This window comes from Brienomyrus brachyistius, chromosome 3 (genome assembly GCF_023856365.1).
Source record: "Brienomyrus brachyistius isolate T26 chromosome 3, BBRACH_0.4, whole genome shotgun sequence".
Lineage (NCBI taxonomy): Eukaryota > Metazoa > Chordata > Actinopteri > Osteoglossiformes > Mormyridae > Brienomyrus > Brienomyrus brachyistius.
Window position 1 is genome coordinate 4,959,493 of NC_064535.1, and position 19,599 is coordinate 4,979,091.

The 19,599-nt window shown below is 46.9% G+C and overlaps 2 protein-coding genes across 5 annotated transcripts in view; one reads left to right on the plus strand and one right to left on the minus strand.

Annotated features, from left to right (window-relative positions):
* Positions 1-6,562, plus strand: part of LOC125738098 (son of sevenless homolog 1-like) — a 34,045-nt gene extending 27,483 nt beyond the window's left edge. Inside the window, exons 16-23 of one of the 4 annotated variants that reach the window (XM_049006711.1) lie at positions 1,190-1,352; positions 1,554-1,671; positions 1,758-1,930; positions 2,029-2,145; positions 2,907-3,180; positions 4,171-4,215; positions 5,097-5,218; positions 5,468-6,562. In XM_049006711.1, the coding sequence (XP_048862668.1) occupies positions 1,190-1,352; positions 1,554-1,671; positions 1,758-1,930; positions 2,029-2,145; positions 2,907-3,180; positions 4,171-4,215; positions 5,097-5,218; positions 5,468-5,947 (1,492 nt within the window). In that variant the 3' untranslated portion in view covers positions 5,948-6,562. Of the gene's footprint in view, positions 1-1,189; positions 1,353-1,553; positions 1,672-1,757; positions 1,931-2,028; positions 2,146-2,906; positions 3,361-4,170; positions 4,216-5,096; positions 5,440-5,467 lie in introns of those variants that run through there. The other 3 variants (XM_049006710.1, XM_049006712.1, XM_049006713.1) reach the window with 3 other exon arrangements.
* Positions 6,563-7,684: 1,122 nt separating this feature from the next.
* Positions 7,685-18,838, minus strand: arhgef33 (Rho guanine nucleotide exchange factor (GEF) 33). The gene is given in 16 exon segments (XM_049006715.1): positions 7,685-9,145; positions 9,469-9,617; positions 9,804-9,968; positions 9,971-10,592; positions 10,676-10,756; positions 11,091-11,278; positions 11,451-11,543; positions 11,738-11,845; positions 12,320-12,452; positions 13,739-13,865; positions 14,311-14,499; positions 15,397-15,530; positions 16,399-16,520; positions 16,952-17,116; positions 17,616-17,659; positions 18,674-18,838. Coding segments are annotated over 16 exon segments (2,466 nt in total). The 5' UTR covers positions 18,696-18,838; the 3' UTR covers positions 7,685-9,021.
* Positions 18,839-19,599: the final 761 nt, after the last annotated feature.

The following is a 19,599-nucleotide window of genomic DNA, read 5'->3' on the forward strand; positions in this document are numbered from 1 at the left end:
TGTTCAGAAACGCTGACGTAATTAGGGAGCCCCCAAGGGAGGATGGGGGAGGTCCACCAGGGTCAACTTCACTGTCATCTGTTGACTGTCTTCACTCATGGTTTGCTTACCACCACTGGATACTTTTTTGTGTACTTCGCACTTAGTCCTTATCTCTTGCTAAACTCATTTGCATGGTTTAAGCAGTACTCCCTTGTACTTTTATCGGGTCACTCACTGGAGGCTTAGCATAGCAGCACCTGTACCTCAGTTGGCACTGGCGGTTACACAACTTGAGATTATTCAAAGTCAACAGTTATGTCATGAGTCACTGATGTCATGAATAAAACCCATGGAAAAGGGTAATGGTTTGCAGCGAGCGACAATCCATATTCGCAGAACTCAATGCAGCTGCTGGCGACAGACGCCAAGTAGAAAGAAAAACAAGTTGCATAAAGTGTTGCTACTAATTTGTAACAATGTCGCTTGTATGCTGCTACTTCCATGTAAGTGTAAAAGACAGAAGACTGACCTTTTTGCATAACAGTTCCTGGGCCCATCTCGTCTTGTAGCTCTCGGCCACATTTGTGTGTCTCTTTCCCATAGCACAGCATGAATAAGCACATGATTTCATACGAAACTATACCACCACCCCAACGCAAGAGAGGATAAATAAGTCGCTTTGTTATTTATTAGTTGTTTGTTAGTGGGGGGGATCGATCGCGATCAAAACGGGACACAGCCTTTTATTTATGTTTATTTCTATATGACCCGTGACATGTTTATAATTCATTATTAAATCTTGCCGTTAGATCGATCTTTCATTTTCCACAGAATGACAAAAAGTTTATTGGCTATCGATTGCATTTTCCGAGGCAGAAAAATTGTGATGGAGGTAAAAAAGCATTCATTCATGCATTAGATGTAATTGATGTCCCCGCACTTCTGCGTAACTGGTATTCTCTGAGGCGTCCATGTCGTCCGTGCCATAATTAAGTGATCAGCGACTAGTCTAGGTCAAGCTTAGAGCGTCACTGCAGAACAGTAAAATCGGCCCCTAGTTCGCACCTGACAGCTCTTTGCTTATTGAGTATTTTCTGCCTCACTGTTATATTGTTTTTGACAAGCACTGCAAAAATAAGCAAATCTGTTTAGTATCCTGTTGAGGAAACCTGGTGCTTGAGTGTTGAGATTCGAGTGTCTAACTCAGGAGCATTGTGGAGACTGAGAACCTGGAGGAGAGAGTGGTGGTGGTGTCACGCATCATCGAGATCCTGCAAGTTTTCCAAGAGCTCAACAATTTCAACGGCGTGCTGGAGGTGGTGAGCGCCGTTAACTCCTCGCCGGTCTACAGGCTGGACCATACTTTCGAGGTAAGGAGTGTTCAACGTAATACCACAATTTTGGTTTTGGTTTGGAGGTGACTTTGATTAGAGATTGTTGGAGCTAAATTTGAGAACATGAAATCCCCTTTTATAGGTATTACAAACTATGGTAATAACCCCTTAGTATTTTTATCTGGGGCGAAATATTCTTGTTTGGTTTGTTTAAGGATTTTGTACTGTAATTCCCAGCAAATCCAGAGCCGTCAGCGGAAGATTCTGGAAGAGGCGCATGAGCTGAGCGAGGACCACTACAAGAAATATCTGGCAAAACTCAGGTCTATCAACCCCCCCTGTGTGCCTTTCTTTGGTATGTCCCACGCAGCCTGATTCCCATGTACCTGTCAGTGTTACCAGGTGTAAACAAAACCTGCATCATTCTGCCTTTTGTTCCAGGAATCTATCTAACAAACATCCTGAAGACGGAGGAGGGAAACCCAGACTTCTTGAAACGGCATGGCAAGGACCTGATCAACTTCAGCAAGCGGAGGAAGGTGGCCGAGATCACTGGGGAGATCCAGCAGTACCAGAACCAGCCATACTGCCTGCGGGTGGAGAGTGACATCAGGGTGAGTGCTTTTGCTCTGTATGAGAGATGGAGCTGGCCTCCTGTTTCAGGCCTGCACAATTCCCCATATTGTTCCCCTCTGTCTCTTGGGAAACACAGAAATTCTTTGAAAACTTAAATCCCATGGATGACATGATGGAGAAGGAGTTCACGGACTACTTGTTTAACAAGTCCCTGGAGATTGAGCCCCGGAGTGCCAGGACCCTGCCCCGATTCGTAAGTGCCAGCCACCTATCTCCTGGGTCATCTGTTCCTTTTCAGTGTGAAACGAGAACATGGATGGTTCTGCATTGGGGTCAGTGGCTCCAAGTGGAACAGTAACCAAAGCGTTGTGTTTCAGGATTCTTCCTATATGGAAAGAATGAGATTTGATAGAGCATCCTGTGTGAACAGGGTGTGTGTGTGTGTGTGTGTGTGTGTGTGTGTGTGTGTGTGTGTGTGTGTGTGTGTGTGTGTGAGAGAGAGAGAGAGAGAGAGAGAGGAGAAGTCCAATAGACAGATGGCAATAAGATCTCTTACTACAAACTGTTGTGAATGTCCATGATATGAAAATGAAATGAGCATTTTGCTGACATGGATTTTTTTTTTTAATAAAGATCGACTTTTTCCCTTTAGATTTAGGGGAATGTTTACATAAAATAATCTGTTCACATCCTGAACTTAAGTGTAGCAGAGCTGAGCTCTTATAGAACAGTGTGTCTCAGCCTGGTCCTCGGGGAACCCCAGACATTCCGCATTTCTGCTCCCTCCCAGCTCCCAATACGCTGGTACCAGGTCTGCAGCGTTTTTGATCGGCTGGGAGCTGCAAGGGAGCGGAAATGTGGACTGCCTGGGTGTCCCCAAGGACTGGGCTAAGAAACGCAGTCCTAGAACATTCCAAGGAAACAGTGATGGGGTTGAAAGCTGTACTTGAGGTTAGATGGGGGGTTGTGAAGCCAGGGGTCTAACACGCCTCCCCCCCACCCCACCTAAAACAGGGGAAAAAATATAACTATTCCCTGAAGTCCCCTGGGGTGCGCCCGTCGAGCGCACGGCCAGGCACCATGCGACACCCAACGCCGCTACACAGCGAGCCGCGCAAGATCAGCTACAGCCGCATCCCCGACAGCGAGGCCGAGAGCACCGCCTCGGCACCCAATTCGCCACGCACCCCCCTGACGCCACCACCGCCCGCCTCGGGGGGCTCCAGCGCCACCGACATCTGCAGCGTCTTCGACTCCCCCCAGGGCCCCTCCAGCCCCTTCCACTCAAGTAGGTCCCTACATGCGTTACTGCTCAGACGTGCAGCTCGGCCGCCGTGTCTGCTGTGCGCCGACAGACTCCAGTGTTTATCATTCAGTGCGATTTCAACTTTCAAGACCCGTGCAGTTTGGCATCTCGCGCAGTGTTTGCACACTGCGTCTCTTCACTTCCCCAGATGCTGTAGAGAAGGTCAGTGATTGTATACATACCCACCACAGATTGAAAATATAAAAGAAAAAATAGAAGTAGCTAACAATGTAAAAAATATATACGCTCATGCAATATACATAAAAATATAATACATCACGCCCACAGATTGCACAGCACGTTACATACGTTCGCTCTCGCGTTCCTGGAACATTACCAGTAATACAGTTCATGCTTTTAACCAGTCCAGCTAACGTCACTAACGCTGCTTAACTGATTTCCAGCGGCTCTCTTCCACCAGGCTTGTCTTTTACTATAAGTTGCCAGTTTTTCCAGCCTGCTGTTTGGGGCCAGTGGTTAAAATGTGTGCTTTTACACTGCAGAGCTGCGACCGGGCGTTCCCGTGAAAGTTTGTCAGCATTTTTAAAAAGTATATATATATCTCACAGACGTTTGTGTTGCTTAGGCAGAGGTGTCTCTGAACTGTTTCAAGTTTCTAAGCTGAAAAAGTCAGTCTCAGTTGGTCCGGATGTTACCCTTCAAGTTAAACTGTCCACAGACTAGTGTCTCACTAATACTGGGGTATTCCTTGGGGTCTATGTTATCTGAGCTGGACTTGTGGTGCTGGAAAGGGCCACTGCCCCCCCCCCCCCCCAGGATACCTTTTAATTGGCCCCTGATTGGCTCCTTAACATCACTTGAAGGGGCTCACTGTAATTTGGCAGCTCAGAAGCCCAGTAGACCCTCTGGCCTTGGAAGATGAAGGTTTGCCCCCCTGGAGTTCCCAGTGCGATGGTGGGGGTGGGGGGCACCCGCTCTGGTCTCAGCCTCTCTCCTCTCTCCTTCTTGCAGACAGTGAGCCGATCTTTGTCCCGATCTCGCTGCCTCATGGCCCACGTTAGTATGAGATTTCTGTCTCGATCCCCACGGCCGACGCCGGTTCTGTCATCCTGCTTTGCTGCTCATATGTCGGCTGCCTGGCACCATGCATGTTGTGCTCCCCCCCCCCCAATGTGCTGCCTCCCCATCTGCATAACATCCATCATTAACCTTCCCTGTTCCTCTGCCTGAGAAGCTCAGCTGTATATGTACCCCCACTACAACCAAGGCAGACCCTAATTGGCAGTGTAATGGAATCGTTGGGAGGCTTGGCTCCCCACCCCCACCCCCCCATCGCGTCGTCCTGACGACGGGATGCAAAAGTGGTTCACTGGCCCCTGCTTGGAGTTTCAGAATGTTGACGAGTGTGTTGCCGGGTTACCCCAGACTCATTTCCATTGTCCGCTACACCTGCTGTATTTGTGCTGCTGAAAACCTCGGAATTTGTGTTTGTCTGCTTGTCCTGGTGTCCATGGCCTCTCCAGATTCGCTTGACCATCCCTGTGTCCATGTTCTGTGGTTCACCATTTGAGGTGAAATGATGTGCTGCTCAGAATCTCAGCAACGACATTACGTCCGATTTCAGTCGGCTATTCTGATGGTATTTATGTAGTGATATGCTGTCCTTGGTGGGTTGACAGTGCACCTGTACTGCCCTTGAGCAAGACCCTTAATCCCCAGTTGCTCTAGGGATTGTCTGACCATGGTTTCTCGAAAATGTGTGTTGCTTTGAATAAGAGCATTTTGCCCTAGGAAGTCGTCATTTGAACGCCCGCCACCCAACCCTGGTTATCCATTAGCCCCCAGCAGTTACACACTCGCGTTCCGCGCCATGACACCGCTGTCCAGTGAACTTGGCAGAGGTCTGAAGAAGTTGCTTTTGCCTTCCTCATTCCCAGGATCCTCCTCGGTCTCCTCCATGGCAAGCTTCAACCGGAGCACCGAGGACGCGCCGGTGCCCCCGCCAGTGCCCCCCCGCAGGCGGCCTGAATCTGCGCCCGCGGAGTCGTCGCCCTCAAAGGTTGACCGTGGGGATGTTTCTCTGCCTTGTCTCTTGCTGACACATTTGGGGTAGCAGCTTGGCAAGAGCCACCCGAATAGCAGCCATGATGCAGCTTGTAAATAAAGGCTGGACTTTGCTTTGTCTGACTTGTGTAGCAGTAAAGTTAGCCTCCTGTGACGCTGGCTTAGATTAAAGTCTAAAATTTTGATGAAGGCTGTGTAAGTAGATACTCAGTCTGGCTGCCTTTGTGTCTCCTCCTGCTCTTAGATGATGTCAAAGCACCTGGATAGCCCCCCCGCCATCCCCCCCCGCCAGCCCACCACCAAGGTGTACTCCCCGCGCTACTCCATGTCGGAGCGCAGCTCCACCTCCGAGCCCCCGGACAGCCCCCCCACGCTGCCTCCACGAGAACCTGTTCGAACCCCGGACGTCTTCCCCAGCCCCTCCCTCACCCTGCAGCCGACCCCCCAGGGCCTGCGTAACGAAACCGGCCAGACGTTCTTCTCCAACTTCAGCCCCCTCCCACCTCAGACCCCATCGCCGCTGGGACATCGGAAACAACTCCCCTCCCCGCCCCTAATACCCCAGGAGGGTGAGCCCCTACCTGGAGCCACGGGCCCCCCCGTGCCCCCCCGGCAGAGCACCTCCCAGACCATTCCAAAACTGCCGCCTAAAACGTACAAAAGGGAGCCTGTGCCCATTCACCGGGACGGGCCCCCCCTGCTGGAGAATGCCAATTCCTCTTAGACGACAGAGACGGACAGAGGCTGGCAGTATCGCAGAACCTTAACACTAAAGACCGCAGAACATGAAGAGCAAAACAGAGGAAGTCCAGTCAGGGTTTTACCTGGAACCTTTTTCGAGATGCTCAACATTCAAAACCTTAAATTCAAGAACTGTCCTGTTTTTTTTTTTTTTTTTTTTTAAAAAGGGGGAAATTATGGGGACACCCTGTCTTGGGTGTTTTTTGTTATTGTCCGTTGTTAGGGTTTATTTTGTTTGTGAGGTTTGGATCAGTATTTGCCAGTCCGATCCTCAGGGCCGCGCAGTCGCTCCATGTTTTTGCTCCCTCTGAGCTCCCTGCCAGTCCACATTCTTGTTCTCACAGGTCCCAGCCGTGGGAGGGAGCAAAAACCTGGACTGTCTGTGGGTCCCCACGGACCAGACCGGGAGACACTGGTTTACATGAATTCATTTCAAGAGACTGCCTAGTGAGGCCTTTTCAATGCACCACGGGGCCCCTGCCGAAGCAGACTGCACTTTGCAAAAAGCGACTTTGAACTCCATAACCATGCAAACATAACTAACGTGAACCTGCTTTTCCATTAAATGATGAATAAAGCCGATTTTAAAAAGATGAAATGCGATTCGGACACTTAATGCACTAGCATATCGCTTTAAAAAGACTTGGTAAGACTGCAGGCCGAGGCTAAAGCCAGCACTGGGAAGTGAAGCAGACGCCGGGTCCCAGGCCTCCACTGAGCCGAGTGCAGAGAGAGGTTTGGCCATCACGCCGTTTACCACATGTAAGACTTCGGCCTTAGCTGATGAGCAGTTTGTGCCAGTAGACCCAAAGTACCCACCTTAAGGTACCCGCCCCCCCCTCCCCCGCACCAAAGAGGTACTTTTGGAGCAGTCAAACACAAAGTGATTTATTATTCTTGTTTTTGGACTTTTGACAAAGGTATGTAAAACATTCTTAAGGGAAAAATGGTGTTTTTACCACTGTGTATGTCTGAGCTCCGCAATTAGGATATCTGCCATGTAAGCGTGATCTTAACGCCATGGGATGAACAGACTCTTGGTCTCCACACAAGCTCTTGCTGCTGTTGACGGCCGGTCTCTTGCTAATAGGGTGACTCCTGGTTATTAATTCTAACTGGTAATCTACTACGACAAAACATCTTCGTTATCTGACTTGCGCCTAATATGTCTTAGCTGTGTTTTTGTTTTTTTTATGCATTTTCCCAGAATTCATAGAGCGGACAGGTGGCATCCAAGAATGCTCCTGCAGGGAGAGGCTTGGAATGCCGGGCCGGTCTTGTCTGATATCGAGTATTTCCATCTGGCCTTGCTGAGCGGTTTCATAGATTCTCAACATCTCCTCCCATCTCTGTGAAAGTCAGCTCAGGCTTAAATACAACATGACACCTAGAAAGCACGGAGCGTTCCTTCGTGAAACGCTCCAGTCTTCATGCCTTCGTGCCTACAGGCTAGTCAGCATTCAAGGCTAAACATCATCCATAGCCTAATTTGTTCCAAATTTAGAACTGGACTGATCAGCACCCTACTCATAGGGTGAGGTATTTTGAAGTATGAAGTATTTTTGACAAGAGCTTCGTGGGCAGAAACCAAACGAGGAGCATTTCTGAGTGTTTCTGAGGGAAACGCGACGTTCTCTGGGATTTGAACGATAATTTACATCACACGGAGATGGAACTGACCTGTTAATATGCATTGCTGTCATGAAGTACTTCAGAATAATTAAGCTAATAACATTCTGAATTATTTATTTCCGCACCTTTTAAAGCCAAAAACAATCTACATACAAATGCGTGGAGCGCACACCTTGTGAAAAGTGAAAAAAGCTGAAGTAAGCATTACATGTTAGATGCCCTACACATAAATACCTATGTAGTAAAGACGACAATTCCATCCATACATAATAGCTAGGAAAGCATTGGCTGCTCCCATTTGGATGCTTCTGAAGCTTAAATCAAAGTGATTTTTCTTTCGGCGTTGGAAGAGGGACTATGAAGTGCTGCTGTTTCAGGCTGGTGGCTGGGCTCACACATTAGCCAATCAAATCTGCTTTTTATTTCATGTTCGTATTTGGGGCTTTTATCAAAGGATTATTTCAAGGGGTGGGGTCATCTTCAGTTTTCCCTGGATTGCTAGGCCTCGTTAGCACTTAATAAGAAATCGTCATAGCTTCCAGATTCTCTGATAGGAATGAAGCCTTGAGATAAGGGAGGACTGTAAATGTTTAGTGGAAATGTGCGTATCTGACTTGTGTGAGTTTGCTCCCCCTCCCTTTAGCTGGCTCAGTCCTTTCCTTTCTGCTTGACGGAGAGAGTTGGTCACGTCTGTGTCGTTGACCTTTGACCCTGTGTGTTTCTCTCCCTTCAAACCACAAATGTGTTTACCGGGTGGTAACAGTATTCTGTTTGGTACAGAGAGAACAGACGTCACTCTGACCGCGGTGTTCATAGTGTGAAGAGACGACCTCGACACCGGGCAGGAGAAGCTTAGAGTGCAACTAATCAAATATCCTCAAGTTGTTAAAACACAAGCTACTTGAACTGTAGAAAGCCAACAAATTCCATGATTGTATTTTCAGGCTTTTAAATCTGCAATTAAAAACTGATTTAGTGCAACATGTACACTGGGTCCAAGCCTGTGACATTTTCCTTGATCTCACCTTGTCATTAAACTATTGATGTTGCGGCATCAATAAGCTCTCCTTGAAAACATTACACAAAATGGCAAAAGAAGTTTGATTGTATTTCTCATCCAGCTATAATCAGTACCAAAGATGATGTATGGCTGTATTTCTTGTATGTGCGGTGCTCGAAGTGGGCTGATACTCAGTGGTACCAGCACCTCTTGGGTTTTCTCTTCAGAGTACTGGGGAGTACCAGCACCTGGTACTCGATGACAAGGGGAGTAATGGCTCCTGATACTCAATGACAAGAGGAGTACTGGCACCTGGTACTCAATGACAAGAGGAGTACTGGCACTTGTTTTTCCTCACTTTAAGCCACAATGGCCAGGGTTTGTTGCACACAAATACAGATTCACCTGCAGGTGGCACTGTGGTGTCACACTGCTGTTCCTCTGTCAATGTCTCCTAGACGTGCAACCCTGGGTGTCTGTGTGGCCTCGTGGTCGCTGTGAGCCTGGGACTCTGACTTAGCAGCCATGTCCTTGCTGTCACTGCCAGACCTGAAACGGAAAGGCCAGCAGATTTTTGCAGATATTGCAGAGGTCGTTAGGGATGTTGAGAATGGGGGGAAGGGGGGGGGGGTCAGGAATACACCAGGTTTTTCTCTTACAGGGCCCCCAGCCCACATTCTGGATGGTCAGACTCATGCTGGTTTTTGCTCCATTGAATTAACAGTGTCACTAACATAATGTAATTAAATAGCTACATTAATTAAATAATGTAATTAAATAATGTAACTAAAAAGCATTTTCTTGATGCTGGGTGAGATTGAGACTCAGGCACCCATATCGTATCATTAAAAGGTCCCTGGTAAGTCACTCACTTTTTTTTAAAGAGCTTCTTGAAGGAGCTTCTGAAGCCACCTTTCTGGTCCTGCTTCCGGCTCCTCTCACTGAAGACAGCCTGGCCACTCTCCTCCATGCTGCCTGTCCATCTGGACTCCTCCGTCCAGGAGGGTTGGGCCCCACAGTCCTATTAAAGGGCGTGTAGGTTAGAACCAGATACCCTCTACAAACTGCCTTTAAGACTCACGGCTGCCCATTTGATTTCTTTTTCATTGAGAATGATCTTCCTGAAGCAGGAAACATGATTAGGAATTTGAAGTGATTCCGAAGAAACATTTAAAGAAATAGATGTTTTATAAGAGAGTGTTGTCACCTTGTCGTGATCTCTGCAAGGCTCTTCCTCTGTCACGGTCCGGCTGTCGACCTCCAGTTTCTGCAGGGGGCTGACACTTCTCTGGAGCTTACGGCTGGCGAAGCCTTTGCTGGATTGGTGCTCCAGTTTGGCGTGCTGGTGACTGCTCTGTGGGCTGTGGCTTTTCAGGGGGAGAGATCAACAGAGTCGCCCCTGCCGTCGGCAATGATGAAACTGTCCAGCTGCAACCCGTTCAGCGACTTGCTCTTGCACTGTACGGCCTGTAGGGAGCGATGGCGTGACATGTCAACCTGATCCGGCGAAGCACAGCCCCGGCCAGGGTACCTGTGGCTTCCGTCCTGGACCCCCCGGCCGGCATATGGCTCCTGGCTGCGGTTCTTTGGGCAGCGAACGAAGGTGATGTCTACACTAGAGTTGGAGGAGGCGCTGGAGCAGTTATCGAAGAGCGGGGCATTGTGGATGGAGTGTCCTTCCTCAAAGAACCCCTCCGGGTTTGGCGTCCCGCCTGACATGAGAAACTGGCCTCTGGCATCAGCCAGGGCCGAGCCTGGCAGTCCACGCTTACAGGGTATCGGATCCGTGTTGGGGCACTTCCGTTCTGTTTCCAGGACGCCATGAAGAGCAGAACAGTTGAGCTGGGGGTCTGCATCCGGGGCAAAGAACAAGACCGGCAAGGAGCCCTCAGGGGATTCAGGGCGCTGCTGCCCAGCCGCCCAGTCCTGGAATCGCTTATGTTGCATCTGCTCCAACAGCTTCTGCTTGCTTCTCTTTGCCTGGCTGGTGTAGTGCCTTGGAATGGAGAAGACGGAGAGAGGAGTTGTTGCGAAGGTCTGAGAGAGAGCATGAAGAGTGACACGTCACTTTGGGCTTACGGCAAGGCACCACTGGGGGAGACTGACTCCTCTGCCTGGATAACACAGTCCGCTGTCTTGATGTGCGGTTTCATGGCTGACCTGCACCCCAAAATGCCACATAAGACAGTAGCCACAATGGCTGTTTCATGTACATTCTTCTAAAGGAATGTCTCTCAATCCAGTGCTTAGAGACCCCCCCCCTCTCCCCCACAGTCCACAGTTTTGCTCCCTCCCAGCCAATCAAGAAGAACAAAAATCTGGTACTAGTGTGCTGGGAACTGGGAGGGAGCAAAAATGTGGACTGGGGCTCCCCAAGGACTGGTTTGAGAAACATAAACACTCAATTCTCCGTCATTGATCTGAAATAGAACCAGTTTTTTTCAGTAACACCTTCTGACACTAACAGGGGACCAACTGCGACTTAAAAAGGTACCACAGATACTTGGAGTTATATTCCTCCATTGAGTTGGGGCCTCGCCGCTCCTTCTGGTTCTGTGTGAGGAGCCCCTCGTTGTGCTGGAGCAGGTTGCTGTACTGGCCTATGAAGGTCCTGAACCTCTGTATGCAAACCTGCAGCAGGTAGTGGTCTGGGTGCTTGGAGTCTGTCTGCTTTAACAGGTTCTGCAACGAGGTCAAGTTCGAGTTAGTGCTTTTGTTGTATTCCTCATAACCTATAAAGACCACTTAGTATAACTAAGCATCTGTCTTTGGCTGTATTTTCAGCAGCAGACCTCATGGAAGGCACGTTCCTGTACATCAGCGGACACTGAAGCATTCCAAGCATAAAATTCACCTGAAGAAAGATGAGGTATTCTGGGACACGCTGCACAGGTAGGAGGAGCAAGGCTTGGAGTGGGGGTTGATTTTCATCTCCAGTGAGGTCACCCTGGGAAATAAGTGTCCCGCAAACCGCATTTTGCTTCATGATTAAAGGGAAATGTAATTAAATGAAACCCAGCCAAGCTGCAAAGGCCGGGCTGCACACCGCAATACTGAGTCTCCTTAACGGCTTCGTGTGACTCTGGTGACATGCGACTAGAGCCAGAGAACTAAAGCCCACGGAACATCGCATGACGTTACCTCAAAGAGTGTGGTGGCTTTGAGGGAGGTGGCGCTGTACAGACTCACTGCAGACAGGCACTCGGGCAGTTCCTTCAGGTAGGCCACGTAGCGATCTAAGAAATCACTCTACACGAGTGACAGTGATGAGGAAGATGCTTTGCGGTTAACAGATGAAAGTGGCCACAGAATGAAATGATCGCAGGTTGTGGAAAGTTCACATGTCTTATCCCGAAGTGCCTATTCCATATAACAGGCTCTCGGTGACCTGCTAACCTCACTGAACCCCCCCCCCCCAGATCCATCCCATCTCCTGCAGCACCCAGTGCTTTAACAGGTGCAATAATACAGCCCTGACCACAAAACACAGTCATGAATGATTGTTTGATCTTTGTGGGGTTGGTCCTTCTACTGGAGACCCCTATATGTTCCCTGCTGAGGAACACCTGCCCCATTTACGTTCTTAGATCAATATCTGCTTAACTAATCTGGGCTGGAAGGTTCTCAGTTCCCAGCCTCTCTCGTTTCATGAATACCCGTTGCAGAAAAGCGTGCGCTTTCTACCCCCTGCTCCTCTATAACATCAGCCCCCTCCCCTTTCACCTCTGTGCTGGTCAGCCTCATGAACACATCTCCCATGATGCTTTGCCACTGACACTTCAGCACACGTTCCTGGAGGACGTGCAGTAGATCCAGGTGCTGCTGGATGAGGAAGCGTAGGGAGCTGGGGAAAGGTCTGGGGGGTGGGGGGGAGAGACGGGGGTAGGAGTCAGTCATCCTTTCATAAGCTGAAGGGCATTACCCAGATATGATGACAGTGCTGCTGGCCAGACTAGGAATTTTCCACACAGAAAGCTTATTGATAACACTAGCAATGGTTGTATGGACACCACCCACAGGCTGTCATGTGGGGGGGTCAGAGAGTTACACTAAAACACCCCCCCCACCCCAACGACATCACATGCTTCTCAGATGCTTCTCGCCAACATGACGCTTCATTCCAGGGAAGACAAACAACTAAAAGCATACAATGGGACTTTTGCAAAACTGCACAGACAGGAAAGAGAGGTGGGTCCACTTCCTGTCTGTATAAACAGCGGCCCCTGGGGATTAAGTGACTGTTCAAAGAAAGGTGCCAAAGTCTGTGTATAATTGTCGGCAGATGGAAATACAAAGGCAGATTCATACTGCTCCACATACTGAAGAATAACAACGGGCTCAAAGGATTTGGCCTGCTTCTGCTCGTCTTAAACTTAAGTGCAAAATAATGCATGAATTACTGATCAAATGGAGTGAACTGAGAGGGCGTTTCTGCTTTCGGGATTATTCTCAAAGCATGTTTAGTTCCCTCGTAGGAATTAATACGATGCAGCTCTTGTGTTTGAAAGAAATGTGATTACTTTAGTCTGAAGCGGCGATGCTTTTACTAGTGATACGATACAACCACATCCTCCTACTGCATCTTCACGTAACAGATTTATTTTCCGTCCCGTCTAATTTTTCAGATAATTCAGCTGCCATGAGCTTCAAGAGATACAAATGTGAGAGTGACATGGGTCCAACGGCCAGGAAACTGCCCTGTACCCAGGGGGGCAGCGGGGGCATAGACTAAATTACAAAATTGTGAGGGAGGACACCTCTGCCTGCACCTATATTTCACACACTAATGTTTACTTTTTGCAGTATATGTTTGTTTGTTTTATGGTACATGCTTGTTTGTTTTATGGTACATGTTTGTTTGTTTTATGGTACATGCTTGTTTGTTTTATGGTACATGCTTGTTTGTTTTATGGTACATGCTTGTTTGTTTTATGGTATATGTTTGTTTGTTTGTCTGCACTTTAGGTACCTTTCTGCTGTATGCATAAGAATTTCCTCGTGGGATCAATAAAGGCTCCCTTACCTTCACAGCCCCCCCTCAGTACCTCAGTGCACATAACCTTGAACACAGTAACTGGTACTTGTGTGCTCGCCTTTCTACATCTCGCGTGTCCCATTTTCCGGAACGTTACCCATGCCTACCGCTTGTCCTTCACATGAAGGGCCTCCGTGCCGTTGAATGTGATGTTGGCCTTGAGCAGCACAGACAGGTAGGAGACGTACAGCCTCTCTGACTCCAACAGCTCCAAGGCGGTCATCCACCTCGCACCTGCCCCCCCACCCCCGAGAACATTAGAGAATGGCATGAGAATGGCAGTTGATCAGCTGGCGAACGATCAGCCGGCTCTGATCACGTGATAAAAGGTGTTGAACTTTATCACCAGGAAAATAGGATGCAGTGACAATGTAACCTTTCAAATCAACAAAGATTTAACAAAGATTCTTACACTTCTGTGTAAGAAGTGTACACAGAGGCTTATATAGGACCAGCGGTACTGTGGATTCCTGTTAAATCCAAACCATATTCTATTCCTTATCGTTTTGATTATCAGTCATGCAGTTAGGTATCATTGAAGCAATTCACAATAGTTCACAGAAGTGCCTTTGCCCAAGGGTACAACAGACGAGCTCGTGCTTTAATTTGGACCTGCAGCCTTTCTGGTCCTGAGCCCGGCTCCCTGCCCGTTATTTTGCCCTAATGTGGCCTGGCTCACCGTTCTCCTGGGTGTCCTGTCCATCGGTGGCACCTTTACCGTCCCTGTTTTCTCCCCACACCGGTGACAGGGACGCGCCCCCCTGGGCCCGAGGACTGCCCACGTCCTGTTGCGGGCTGCCGGTGCCTGGAACCAACGTGGTATAACTGTGGTTGTCTTTGTGGGCGTGGCTTAGAGAAACACCCTTTCCTGCGATGGGAAGAGACATTTCCTCACAATAAAATGAAGAGCTCTGAAGTTTTTTTTTGTCTAAAGAAAACATCATTTTTATATGTATAAAAACTATCCAATATAAATATTTTTATGCCACCATTCTGCCTAGTTAGACAACCAATTCTGTGATAAGATGCGATAAACTTTACTGATCTCAGAGGGAAAATCTTGTGTATAGAATGTAAAGGACATATATGAATACACATTGTTTGTTACAGTTCACTCATTAAAATCGTGCATTCCAGTGGTAATGGGGAAAACATATAATAAATGCACCCATGAAGGGGTGTCATGAGGCTGGGTGGGCAGCGCTGTTGCCTCCCACCGCTATGGCTGTGGGTTTGAATCTCATCCCTGCTCTATATGTGTGGTGCTGAGGCGGCCTGCAAAGCCACAGCATGGATCCAGTGAGTTACTGACAGACGATAGAAATGTGATTTATTTGCTAGCGTCAATGAGATCCAAATACATTTGGACAGAGAATGGCCAATTATCAGGTAACTAATGTTTTTGACCAACATCAGCAAATACTTTTCAGAAATATGCCACTGCAGTTCTCACACTTCACCACATGTTCGTCTGTAATAACTTCTTTGCAGATGTTATAAGTTTATCCAAGTCCACTTGAACTGTGTCTTTGTAATGTGAGCCCGTCGTGTTTTTAACTCTTATGACTAATGGTCAGGATGAGAGGAATAGATGGGATCACATTTTATAATTTGTAGTCATAGCAATAATATTACTGCGGATTGTTCTCAGGATATAGTTTATAGGAATTTCTTCATTTCTAGCTCCAATTTTTACAGAAACACATAATTTGTCCATGGCTGGATTCTCCCTTTGTGAACATGCTCACCAGGAAGGATGACCTACCAGGGACAGATGAAGGATTTATCTGGGAAGAACCGTTCGGGAGGCAGGCGAGGTAGTGATGGGGGAAGCTGTGTTCCGGCTGTCCAAGGGGCCACTGAAGGCTGTCGGCCTGGACGTCATCCCTGGAGGCTCTCCTATGGAAGTCAGAAGGAAATGGGCACCCAGTCATAAGGCATTTTTCCACTGCATCAGGTGTCGTACTTTTAGTACTTTCCCTTTCCCATTCCGGTTGAGTACCAGTACGAAAAGTTCCAGTACCTAAAGTGCCAAACCAACTGGGGTACTTTTTTGGTACTTTGGGTGGGACTTGAAAATGCTTGTTAATTGGTTATGCAAATAGCCCGCCTCTGAAACAAAGTACAACCGCTATCTGGAAAAAAGTTCTGAACTGATAACAATAATAATCAATAATTCATTTTTATTTTGAAGTTAAAAAAAGTAATAATAATTGACGCGTGGACATAGGATGAGACCCAAGTTTTAAATGCAGGTCAGAAGAACCAGCAGATGAGCTACATGAGAAGTAAAAAGGATTTGCTATAATATATTAAGGCTGCACGATATTGGGGAAAAAAAAATCTAATATCATGATGTGATTCTGTTGTAACAAATATTGGGATATTTATAAAGCAAAAAAGCCAGTAAAGGTTTTGTTTCCTATGACAAAGAAAAAATGTTTCAGAGAAATTTACCCCCAGCCCCCATCATGATGTCCAGACAGTACGAAGAAATGAAAAAATCTCCAACCAGCTATTGCAGCCCTTGCAATGTGAGAATTGCATGCTTATGACATGGGATGTTGGTATTAATGTCATTACCGAATACCCCGCCTCACCTTGTGATGTCATTCAGCAGTGATACCAGTTCTCACGCTAAAGGAAAATCAACACCTCAAAGTACCGAACTTTCGGTGTTTTTCTGAAGTAGCTAAATTACGACACGTGGTGCAGTGGAAACGCGCCCAAGAAGGACATGGGGTGAGTGGTGCTAACTCTTATCTACCTCTGCTGAGCGGAGAGGAGCTCCCTGCCCACCTCCACCTGGAACAGCTCCACGCCCCGCTGCATCTCCATGCTCCTACCGTTGACCTCCTTCATATGAGCCATGGCAGCAGTCAGGTCCTCCTGCTCGCAGCCAGAAGACGGGAGAATGGTTACCATAAAGACCACCGTTTCTTCCACCAGGATGTATGTTGATCAGTAGGTTCTGGACTAGGTGGGCAGGTTTCAGTTCTTATTAACTTTATGAAAGGGATTATCCAGCTTCCTGGTCGCACATTTGAGATGTTCACAGGTCTCCATGTTTGTATTCTGTAAAAACAACTACATTCTGCCCGTCAGCCTGTATGATAAGATCTGAGAAACTTTTTATCCACATTGTGGTGACGTGGGCCCATGACACCCTGCTCAGTTGTTAATGATAAAGGCACATGTTGTCCACCAGGAGGCCCCTCCCTGCACTAATGCTAGCAGATGGCTCCCAGACAGCAGGACAGTACCAGGTGTTCTCAGTATGTCACGAGCTAATCGTAGCGTGCCCTTCCTGGAATGGATACCTTGAAGGTGTTTAACGTGTTCTTTACGCCCAGTATCTTCTCGTCCATGTCGCTGCGGTAGCTCCTCACCCTCTCCTCGAGACTGCCGTCCCTCAGCTTGAGGCTGGAAAGGTCCTGTATCGCCCCCATCAGGCCAGTCTTCAGCTCTAACACCACGGTCTGCAGCTGGGTTTGGGGCAGGAACATGGAAAGCAGACCAGTAATGGGATACAGGGCAGAGACGTAAAAGCAGTAAAACATTAAATATCACTATAAAAGGCAGGAATGTGAATCATTTCTTAAATAAACAGCATTTTCTAGAATCATATTGCTGTAGTCATATTGCCATATCTTTTTTTATTATTTTTATATTTTTAATAGTGTCTTAAATTTTTTGTGGTCATCTGCTTATTAATATATTTCTTTATTACCATCCGTGCTCTTGCCAATGTTACTTATTCATTACCAGTGTAGCCATACTGCTCTTCACATGTAGAATTATTCCGTGTAGATACAGAGATACAGTAAGTGATACATGTTAAAATGCCCAGATTCAGCTGGTCAGCCCTATTGCTGTACGCATCATGTGATCATGTGAATGAGCTCAGCAAGCAGATGAAGGCGAATCAGAGGGCGTGTGTTTACAGCCCTCGGACTGAACAAAGACCTCAACGTGTCCATCTACCTTAGCAATCTGCAAGGCCACCTCCTCCATGTCGTTGTCTTGGTCTAAAAAAATGAAAACCGTCTTAGTAAGATCCCTCAGACTTTGAAAAGGAAGCATTGATTATTTTACCAACAGAGTGAGGCAGTTTGTGTGTGAGGCACCCAGTGTTATCCTGCTAATGTTTGCTGTTGCAAGACAGAACAACTGTTTTATGAAAGTTTAGGCTGAAACAACAAGTTAAACAGTTAAGAAATTATGTAATTGTGTTGCAAAATGGAAGCCAGCCGAAGGATATTTTCATTTACTCATTTACGATGTTATGGAAAAGCATTTGGAAAGAAAACAGTCAGGCTTCTGTTTTTGATTTGAAAAAAAAAACCCATCTTATGAAGTCCTCAATTTATAAAAGATGATGGTAACATCTCACATAGCAAGTATGTAAAAGATGCTGACGTGTGTAAGTAGAAACTCGGCAGCTGCTCTGGAGAAAAGTGAACTCTTCAGTGCTAGATTGTGGTTAAAAAATTCATTAATTCGTGGTAAAACAGGAATGTTACAGTGGCTGAAGCTGAATTGCATCACAAGCGGGCATTTTAAATGTCTGCTTATGCATATCATTACTCCATATTTGACCTCTTGCTACACTGACATTTACAAAAATGTTGCAGCCAAGATGACGACTCTACACTAATTTGTTCTGACAGTCGACCACAAGTAAAGCACACAGACTTTGTTCATGCGTTTTAAAAGAGTTAATCAATGGATTGATGGATATTTATTGGTTATCTTCCTTTTAGAAGCAATGTTAACAGTGAGTATAGATGAGGCTCCCTGGAGGACAGACACTAACTGGATGCTTCCAGTGTAGCCCACTGGAAGTTGTTTGTAAATCAGCTTAGAATGTCATAAATATTTCATACCTGGTTATAAAGATTTCTGAAGACTTCAAACCTAGTCTGCTCAGCTCCAACGTGCAAAAAAGTACAAATTCCTTAACAAAACAATAAACAAGTATAAAACAACTAAGGGAAAAACAATTGGACAGGTGTAGGACTGTCCTGGTGATGCATTCTTACCTTCATGTTTGCCGTTCTCCATGGCAGGTCAGTGCCAGTGTAGAGCTCCTCGCCCCTGTGTGCCCTTGTTTGAGAGTTCTGCCTACAGCCCCGCAAATATCTCCGATTTACCATGTGAGTTTGATGATGCCTCCCACAAAAGGGACCCTTGTTGTGCAGTGAGCGATGGGCAGTGGGGGAAGAGGCTGAGTGCGACACAGCAGGGAAATGTGTCACCACCTCCCCCCAGAATGCAAAATGATCACTTTTTTCCCATTTCCTTTTTAAGCCAAGGCCTAATTCAGAATTGGGCTGACAATTAAATAAACCATTCTGCAGCTGCAGCAGAGAGCACTCAGGAAAACTAACCAGGTAGCGGATGCATTAATGGTCAATAGATGATGCTCTGTTATATACTGTCTGCTCTGTTTTTCTGTTCTAGATGTTTTCATGGAGTTGGAACAAAAACAAACATGTGAGACAATCAAAATCTACCATAAATATTGGTCCCGTCCCTAGGTAACACTATTGCCTCCAGGAGTAAACTTTATGGTTAAGATAAACTCTCTACTCTCTCTAAATACTATGTTTATGTTGCTACAAATCCAGACCAAGATTTTGTTTTTACCAACCAGTTGAGCACTCTGTGACTGTGACTCTTTATGTTCAACTTGTTGGTAGAAACAAAATTTTGGACTGGATTTGTAGCTTCTGGGCCTGAAATGCCCAACACTGGCTGATTCCTATATGCCTCTTTAACATTAAAAACATTTGTTGGCACAAGTTGTACTCAAACCAAAGCAGTGTTCAACTGTTGAACAAACCCTGACCAGTACATAAAATTATATATATCCTTAAAGACTCAGCCCTTCCACAGTGAACTGCAAAGTTGGGACCCATTGTAGAGGTATAGACAAGCAGATATTTAGGAGACAAGCAACGACGAT